At 40.0% G+C, this 9,532-nt stretch overlaps 1 protein-coding gene across 2 annotated transcripts; it reads left to right on the forward strand.

The window, feature by feature from the left end:
- The first annotated feature begins 1,322 nt into the window (after positions 1 to 1,322).
- On the forward strand, positions 1,323 to 8,976 carry LOC148420380 (serine/threonine-protein kinase ICK-like). Of its 2 annotated transcripts, none has more exons than XM_088422300.1 (14): positions 1,323 to 1,476; positions 2,088 to 2,356; positions 2,526 to 2,580; positions 3,338 to 3,459; positions 3,543 to 3,622; positions 3,702 to 3,834; positions 4,689 to 4,860; positions 4,939 to 5,106; positions 5,212 to 5,568; positions 5,704 to 5,903; positions 6,835 to 6,977; positions 7,049 to 7,165; positions 7,468 to 7,575; positions 8,315 to 8,976. In XM_088422300.1, the coding sequence occupies exons 2-14, from the start codon at positions 2,256 to 2,258 to the stop codon at positions 8,458 to 8,460; spliced, it is 1,902 nt and encodes a 633-aa protein (XP_088278426.1). In that variant the 5' UTR covers positions 1,323 to 1,476; positions 2,088 to 2,255; the 3' UTR covers positions 8,461 to 8,976. The 2 variants fall into 2 exon arrangements, with proteins under 2 accessions (XP_088278426.1, XP_088278427.1); XM_088422301.1 differs by lacking the exon at positions 1,323 to 1,476 and adding an exon at positions 3,028 to 3,058 and having other exon boundaries at positions 2,301 to 2,356.
- Positions 8,977 to 9,532: the final 556 nt, after the last annotated feature.

Raw genomic sequence — 9,532 nt, forward strand, 5'->3', positions numbered from 1 at the left:
TATAAACTTAGATGTGGGTTGTTCCTGAACGTTTTTTTAAATAACAAATAAAGTCAGAGAAATAAATCTAAAAAATATTGCGTAACAGACACCTAACAAATGTATATACGTATTTCGGGATTGGATGAAAAGTGTACATTTTGTATATCTGAGAAAGAAAGTATGATTAATCTTTTTAATGTTCCTTTAGTGCTAGGTTATGGAAAAAAGTAGAGGGATATATATATATATATATATATATATATATATATATATATATATATATATATATATATATATATATATATATATATATATATATATATATATATATATATATATATATATATATATATATATATATATATATATATATATATATATATATATATATATATATATAAACTAATCACACAATAAAGATTAAATTCAAAAGTATATAACGCAGTCTATAGAAGGTATGTAATATTACATAATATTACATGTTTCTAATACAAAGACAAGTAAATCTCTAATATTGTCTTTTTATTTTGTTAAGGATATTTCGTGTTCACAAAGTCATTTTTTCCACTCCATATTTTAAAGTGTTCAGAATTGATATCGAGCTATACTTTTGACACGTTTAAGTTTGTAAACAATAAGGAAGGTATAACGATTCTAGACATTTGTTCTCATTTATTTACGTGAAATCTGTTATTTGTAGATATTCATTGTTTGGATGGTGTAATGATCTGGAATGTCTTATTGTTTGTGTATATTTTTGTTATGGTTCTCTGTTTTGTTATATTGACAAAGAAAGTGTTCATGTGAAGGGTAAAAATATTATAGTCAATGTAAAAATAAAATAAAAGAAAATGAAATTAAAGGTCTTCTTTTCGGCCGTAGCCTTGTTATTGTCACACATTTCAAATGCAAAAGACAGTTAGTTACCAATGGTCAGTTTTGACTTTGCAACCATGGTTGTGGTGAATAGAATGGAATAGAATAGAAAATCTTTATTACATTTGCATTATTGTTTATGTATTTATCCATTTATTTAATCCCTTTGCGCTATGAACCGTTTTATCGTCGCTAAATTTCATTGTAACGTTCTCTGGATACGCTTTGAACCTGTTTGTGTAATCTGTACAATCAAACGATTCATTAGTTGACCAGAGGAAGAATTTATTGTGTGATCATTTGCAGGGGAAACAACAACAGGCGGTTAAACACACGGTGTGGAGAATATTAAAAAAAAAAAAAAAAAAAAAAACTTAGTATCTTCACTATGACACGTTGTGATTTGTTGTGAAGTTGCTGCAAGCGTTTTATACAAACATCGCGAGACTTGAGTGAATCCTCTCCCAACGAGATCGGGCCTGGTTTTGATTGCATTTATGTTTTGTGGAGCACACACAGAAGATGGAGATCCAGTTCGCTAACTTGTAAATGTGTCATTTTTATTTAGTTTATTTCTGATATTTGGCTATGTGCGCTTGTGGAATTGAAGCGAGGAGGGTGAGTTTCGCTGGTTTGATTTTAACACCTCTGAGTGTTCTGTTCGGTTCTGTTGCATACTGTCGCGTTGTTGTTTTCTGTCTAGTGGACCATATTTTACCAATTTGCGTGTTCAATTATCCTTCACAAAACTAGGAACATTCAAGCAGAACGTAACACTAATGTTTGGGAAAACAATTGCGACAAACGGCAACTATATTTGCCATTTGGAAGTGGAAACTCTACGCGCATATTTTTGCTACTCTTACGTTTGCTAGCCTCAAATGCCTCAGTCCAATTATTATCATGACCAATAAAATGTGTGCACGCTGGTTTGTATCCCGTTACCTTTGGCCAAATACTGTACATACGCCATATGACGCTAAACAGCGCCACATTACATTAATTGAAGTAACCCAACTCCCCCGTGGAACCGATTTGATCAAATCTGGACATCGTAATCCTCTTGAAGGACGGATTTGATGCAAAGCTATTATGATGAATTGAACAACGAAGTGGCATAATGGTAGCAATGCAGTCTTGTGTGTTCCCGTTTCAGCTTAGTCCATGTCATACTGGTTGGTATACGGTCATAAAATTGATGATTTTCCGATGCTTTTCCATCTCTCCAGCTGGGAGCAGTCAAGCCCACTACACCATGAGTCCTCCAGCTCCACCCCTGGACTTGCGGTGTTGTCACAGGACATTTGGTTGCATTCAGTAGCATCAGCAGGCGAGCAAATCTCAGTTCCCCACCCAGTTGACTAAGCCCCGGGCGAGGGTATGGAAGAACCAGCACAATGAACAGATACAGCACCCTCAAACAGCTCGGCGATGGCACGTACGGCTCGGTCATCCTCGGACGCAACCTGGAGTCTGGAGAGCTTGTGGCCATTAAGAAGTGAGTGAGTGACTGTGTGTGTGGTTTGAACTGTGTTATTTGTTATTTTAATTTGGCTGGTTTTGAACTGTGGACTGTGTCATCTTAGTTATCAAGTGAAATTGAATAATGCGTGGCAACGAGCGCAACAATGAGTGTCCAAGTGACCTGAAATATATTTTCTTTTTAGAATGAAAAGAAAGTTCTACTCATGGGAGGAATGTATGAATCTTCGTGAAGTTAAGGTCTGTAATGCATTTGTTTTACAATTAAACATGTTTCTATGGTTTGCATAACAAATGCAATTCAGCGGAGCAAAGGAGTTGAATTGCAGTTGTCATTTTCACACAGTACCTGAACTTACAAAAAAAACAGATTGTACAAACGTATTTACCGTTGCGAAATATTTTATAATTTTACAGAAACACTTCCACTTCTAAACGTATCTCATCTCTTAAGATGTCACAAATATTGTGTGTGTTGGTAAATACGTCAGGTCCGAAGGCGATAACAAAACACCTGATATTTTTCTCTCGAGATGAAAAAGAGTATATTTGAGGTGTGGGCGTTTATTAATTTCAAGTGGACAATGAACACTTTTCTCTATTTGAAAAGTAAACTACATTTTGGTTTAGCTGGATGCTGTAGTGATGTAAACACTCAAGTTTGTTGTCCTTTCTTTTCACACTCAGAATATTAGACTCTACCCAGAGCAGCTCAAAGGTGATTCTTGTGTGCTATTGTCAGCTCATTTCCCCACCTTGAGCTTACTTACCCCTTTTGACTTTTGAAAACAGAAGGAGATTTTAGCCAGGTTCAAAGTACAGCATGTCAAGACATAAGGAATCAAAAACCCAGTATTGCCTCCTCACTAAACTGTAGCATGATGAAACCTAAATTATCCCTCGTGCATCCTGCTTTAGTGCTAACAGTTGAAGCTTGTTTTTATTGCAGTGTCAACATATGCTTTTTTTTAAGAACTTGTTTTTTCCCCCATTTCAGTCCTTAAAGAAGCTCAACCACGCTAATGTGATCAAGCTGAAGGAGGTGATCAGAGAGAATGATCACTTGTACTTTATTTTTGAGTACATGAAAGAAAATCTGTATCAGCTAATGAAAGACAGGTACCGTTGTATATGCCGACAGCTTTTGGAACTCCTATCTTCTCTACATTGACTGTATCTTTTCTCGTTTTTTCTTACATCAGGGCTCGGCTGTTCCCAGAATCTGCCGTTCGAAATATCATGTTTCAGATCCTCCAGGGGCTTGCATTCATTCATAAACATGGTATGTATTACGACTTCACCTCTGTACTGCTCTGTTTAGCCTAGCATAATGTAACCATATCACCTGGCATTTCTCTTAGGGTTTTTCCACAGAGATATGAAGCCTGAGAATCTTCTGTGCATGGGCCCAGAGTTGGTGAAGATAGCCGATTTTGGCCTCGCCCGTGAGATAAGATCCCGACCACCATACACAGACTATGTGTCGACCCGATGGCAAGTGAATATTGTCTTGGAGAATCATGCATTACTTACTTACAAATGAGTGTTTTTAGAGCTTGACCGATATGCTTTTTTTCAGGACTCATACCAATTATCAGTCGTCAAGGAGGCCTATAACCAATAGTTAAAGCCAAAATCCATTTCAAGGAATATTTACTGCAGTAAAATTGCTTGGGATCGCTCAACCAAGACAGAAAAAGGCAGAGAAAATTAACTTTGTGATACTAGTAATAGTAACTAGGCTAAATATACATTATTACTTAGGACAGCTGTCAGTTTCTCCTGTGGCTTGTGTCATACACACAGGCACACACAAATGCACTTGCTCTGCCTCTATCTCGCGTCCTCTCTCTCACTCTCTCGCAGCTTACTTGCAATGTACGCTTGCTCTTTTTCGAAACCTGAATGCTTCCTTTTCTTTGTTTGTTTGGATGGATGGGGGGTTGATTGGTAGTCTTTTTCGAGCCACCCTCTAGCTTGCCAGACTGCTCGCATCCTACTTGAGCAATATCACATAAAACGCTCCATGGAAGTAGCATATGATATCGTGTTAGCCACGCTACCCGTTGTAGTAAACGGCTAGCGGGCATTCAAAACAAGGCAATGTGGATATAGCGTTCCTTGCTGGTTGGTTCTGCCTCACGCAGCCAACCAATCAAATGCTGTTATGGGCGGGACGACGATGGCGCGAGACTCCACAGTGAGAGAAGTGCAAGTATGCATTAGGCATACTTTGGAAGATAAATACAAAAGGGCAGATGCCAATATGCTACACTATGGTGAATAGTGGCCCGGATAATCGGTCTATCCCTGGTTTTTATTTATTTGTTTGTTTGTTTTATGGGCAGGTACCGAGCTCCAGAGGTGCTTCTCAGATCCATATCCTACAGTTCCCCCATAGACCAATGGGCGGTGGGCTGCATCATGGCAGAGCTTTATACCCTCAGGCCTTTATTCCCCGGCTCCAGTGAGGTGGATACCATTTTCAAGATATGCCAAGTTTTGGGCACACCAAAGAAGGTAACCTGTTCAAGTGTGCAAGTAAGATCTAATTTAAGTTTTGAGTGTAACATCGAGGTCTTCAACTTTTTCATCAAGAATGATTGGTCGGAGGGATTCCAGCTGGCCAGTGCCATGTATTTCCGTTGGCCCCAATGTGTTCCCAGCAATCTGAAGACATTGATTCCTAATGCCAGTCCTGAAGCCATCCACCTGATGACCGACCTGCTTCAGTGGGACCCCAAGAAAAGACCAACTTCTGCACAGGTAAGCTCTGATGGCAGACATGTTTCTCAAACCTGCTCTATACAACCAGAATGATGAATGTCTTCGACGTTGACCGAACGTTAACTTGCACGATCTCGTGGGAAGGCTCTCAGGTACTCGTACTTCCACGTGGGCCAGGCTTTGGGCACCCCTCAGCAGATCCTGGAGCAGGGCAGACCCCAGCCTCATCCATTACCCCCGCAGCCACCATTATTACAGACTCAACAGCAGCAACCCCTACATTTGAGACCGGTGCCTCCCTCTCAGCCGCCACCACCGCACAACCAACACTGCAGCCCATCCAGGCCTCTGCAGCAGCTCCAGTCCTCCCCAGCCCCGCCGGCGGCATACCAACGCCACGTGGAGCTGGTTCGAGAGCAGCAACCGAAGCGCCTCCTCAATCAGGAACCCAGCGAAGGAACGCCGCAGACTCATCTACCTTATATTCTTGACAAGACCAAGGCGAGCGTCTTCCTTCACAGTCACATTTCAGTCTACTCATTTTTTCCTTTCGTCACTTCATGTAGTTGTAATGGCCAGGTTCTCCTATACTTTGCCCCGAACGTTCATATTCTAAATGAATGTTCCTGTTTACAGGCAAGGCAAGAAAGCGACAACCCGCTGAGCTATCAGACGAAAGCGAAGGGAGGGCGTCGTCGCTGGGGTCACGGCACAGGACACCTGAAAGGGGACGAGTGGGACGACTTCGAAGACACTGAATTGACGCCGTCAAGTGTTCTGGGAAAAAGCAACTTTTCTAAAGAGAAGTCAAAGCAGGCAGAAGAGCCGCTTAGAAGGTGAGGCAATTGAGTCACAGTGACATCTTTTTGTTTGTTTTGCTCATTTTTTTGATTTATCTCTAAATTCTTTGACTTAGTAGGTTCCATTTTGCACACCTACCGTGTAGTACCACATGATGCCTAAGGGGCAGTATTGAGCTCTACTTGCGTGGATATAAGGTTACTTAAGGCAATACGATGTACAGTGGACCCCCGGTTTACGGCGACCCTGCCTTATGTTTTTTTTCTCCTTTCGACGTGGACCGCGACGTTTTTTTTTTTGTCTCCTTGGCGCCGTTTTTTTTGCCTTACGACATCAAAATCAACAACTTCTCTTCTCAAAGAGACACTTCGTGTCTGACAAAGGCACCGCGCTCATACGTCACTACACGCGTCACTGCTTACGTCACTACAGTGCTGGTCCGCTCTCTGGCGGCGTCATGGTTTCAAAATGGCGGCATGTTAAAGATTTGTTATTGTGTGATTGCTCACAATATGGTAGTTATTGTGCATTTTTGTGCTTAATTCAAACTTTAATTGGTTAGCCATGGGTTCCAAGATTGCTAGTGATGTTAAAGAGAGAAGTAAAAAGATGATTAGTATGGAAACGAAGCTGGAGATAATCAAGAAATACGAAGAAGGCTAGGCTAGGATAGGCTACCCTCGCGAGGGAATATGGCCATAACAAGCTCGTCATGTCATTCAAAGGTAAAAAAAAAAAAAAAAAATCCTCTATTTTTTATTTAATTATATGTATGTATATTACATATAAGTAGCACTTACTATTTGATTTTCTTTGCAATGTTTTAATATGTAACTACAATTTTGAGTTTGAACCTAATCAACATAGGTTTGGATAACCCGCCATACGGCGAATTCGTGTTACGAATGGATTCATCTCGTAAACCGGGGGCCCGCTGTATTCCCAAATGCATTTCCTGCCCTTCAGGCATAGTGACATTCTGGACTTCAGTCGCCCTAATGGCAAAGAAGAAGCACCTTTAAACCTGAATAAGGCGGCAGGCTACCAGGAAACATCGAGGACTGCGTCTGCCAAACAACACTACCTGAGGCAGTCCCGATATTTACCAGGTAACACTCTATAAATGCTATGCCATTATGCCAGATTGTTCTGTTTGTTCATCGTTCTCCATGTCATTCAGGTATCAGCACAAAGAAAAATCTGGCCATAAATGCAAATAAAGACATTTCTGGAAGCCATCTTTGGGGCAACAGCAGTATTCCATTCGGTGGTACATTACCAAGCAGGGGTCTTCACGGTAATCTCGCTGCATTTTTGCTGCATCAGTGCATTTACTCTAACTTTAGTGGGTAATTATTTTTATATAACCGCTCATAAAGCTATAAATAACTACTTATTCCTCTCCACATCTGTTAACATTTAGCATAAGTTTGACGTTAGTTCAACTAAAAAATGGAGATGACAAAAGGTGTGATTGTTCTTAAGGTCTTTGTAATTAATTACTAATGATTCCAAATAATTACTGTTGGTTGATTAGATGTATATGTTTTGAATGTATTTTGAATTTACTTATGTATCTTTTTTTTCTGTTTTGAAAAGGCACAAATACAATCCCAGGAGGATGCTTGCCGACATTTTACACCAAAGACGTCGGCTCAGCTGGTCACAGAGGTCATCGGGTTCCTTCTGTGGAATCAACAGCATCAAGTTAGGATCTTTTTTTTTTTTTCTATGAAAACGGTCACTGTAAATTCTACGTTCCGAAACATACCTGAATACAAATCCTAATTTGTATGTAATGGCCATTGTATATTAATAGCCCTTTTGGGCTCCTTGTTATTTCAAGGGTTTTTTCCCCAAAAAACCGAAAGAAAAAAAAAAGCTCTGAGAGATGGATTTTTAACATGTTTTAACAATACTGAATGCAGTGTCCATGAGTCTTTGCCATACCAGACTCCCCTATTATCACTCGAGGGACATTTGCTGACGACCTCAGTCCACGGTCACACTGCAAAGATGGTTGTACTTTTTGCAGTTGTCCCCTATGCTCACTGAACTTGACTCTCGTCGCTTAATTTTGTTCCTCGCGCAGCAGCGCACACAGCTTGTTACCGTCCCTCTCACTCGCTCACTCTCCACAGGCAGGAGTCTGTCACGTGTGCACCTTGAATAGATGATGAATATTCAGTAAGAGGGCGAAGTTAGTTAAATTTGTCCATTGTGACCTTCGCTAATTTCATTGGTCAGATGTGACGAGATTTGGTGTATATAATTGTATATGTTAAGTGCTTGAAGCTTTACTTTAAAAATTCATAAGTAAACTGCATCACATTAAAAGTCGGGGTCAAAATTTTGGGGAGAAAGTATTGGCTTATAGTTTGAAAAATATGACATGGTTGCACTACTTCCTCATCTTCTTTTTTTTTTTTTTTTTTTTTTTGTTAAGATTATGCAACATGGAGATCCAGTCGGAGCCAGAGGACCGCTTCCACCAACATGTCCAACAAAAGCCCCCCTTGTGTGTTACCACGTGCACCAGTACAGACCATCCACGGGCGAGTCGACTGGTCTGCCAAATATGGACACCGCTAGTGGCCTGGAAGACACTTTTAAATTTACCTCCCAAAAAAATAAGGCCTGATTTCTTGGTAATCAAAGCCTGTACATACATCTTAACGCAGCAATAATGTTTGTTTCATTACATGTACTATATGTTTGTTGTGTGTATGTACTGTATGTATATGTGGATGAGGTAACACGCAACCAGCCTAGAAAAAAATGCACCTCTGAAAGTATAATTATTTACTGTGGCTGTTGTTACATATTATGTAACAATGTTAAGTCCATATGGTTGATTACTTGACCTGTTTATCAGCATGTAGAAATGACATGTATATTATGAGGGCACAATGAGTTGTTTACAACCAATTGATTACTTTGCTACTGTATGTTCATTTCTATAAATATCTTGCTACTGTGTATGATTTTGTATCAATGAGTTGCTGTTTTTTTGTATATTTTTTGTTTGTTTTTACTTTGTGATGCTGATGATGAGATCAGTAGTATTTGTATGTTTTTCCACACAATTAAAATCACGGCAGAAATTTACATATATTTAGTGCTTTACACATGCAGTGTATTACAAAACAGTGATGCAGTAAACAATTAAATTTTGAAACAGGCAATGACAATACCCACGATAAATTAGTTTCCCAAATCAAGGTAAATTAGTCTTTTTTTTAACCTATGCAAGAAAATAAATGTACCCAAATTTCGTAAATTTAGTGGATAGTTGTGAATGAGCAAGCTATTGCTGTTTAATCTTTGAAATATAAAAGGTCCTAATGCCCACATAATGCCAGTTAATGCTTTAGGATTCTTTTTCATCCAATAAGAAAAAAAAGGAAGGCAAACTGCCACATGCAGCGCCGCAATTGGATGTGTCTGAAGCTTGGAGCTTGACTTCCCTACGTTTCTCCTACAAATGGGCCTTGAGCTTGTTTGGAGGTTCTAGCAGGGGAGCGCAGCTACTTGGTATACCGATGAATGCTCGTCCGTCGGGGGGACGCCGTCCGCTGCCACCGAGCGCTGAGCTTCGGGAGGGACACACATGGAACGGTGAGGGAGGAAGGGGACACCGCCTAGCCAGCCAGATCAGCCGAAT

This window comes from Hippichthys cyanospilos, chromosome 8 (genome assembly GCF_059441005.1).
Source record: "Hippichthys cyanospilos isolate Australia breed blue-spotted pipefish chromosome 8, RoL_Hcya_1.0, whole genome shotgun sequence".
NCBI lineage: Eukaryota > Metazoa > Chordata > Actinopteri > Syngnathiformes > Syngnathidae > Hippichthys > Hippichthys cyanospilos.

Excerpts from the sequence above, each read along its gene's own strand:
- LOC148420380 (XM_088422300.1), top strand. The coding sequence starts at position 2,256 with ATGAACAGATACAGCACCCTCAAACAGCTCGGCGATGGCACGTACGGC. Across the intron at positions 3,835-4,688 it reads GACTATGTGTCGACCCGATG|GTACCGAGCTCCAGAGGTGC; the intron begins GCAAGTGAATAT and ends TTTTATGGGCAG. Across the intron at positions 7,166-7,467 it reads ACCAAGCAGGGGTCTTCACG|GCACAAATACAATCCCAGGA; the intron begins GTAATCTCGCTG and ends TGTTTTGAAAAG.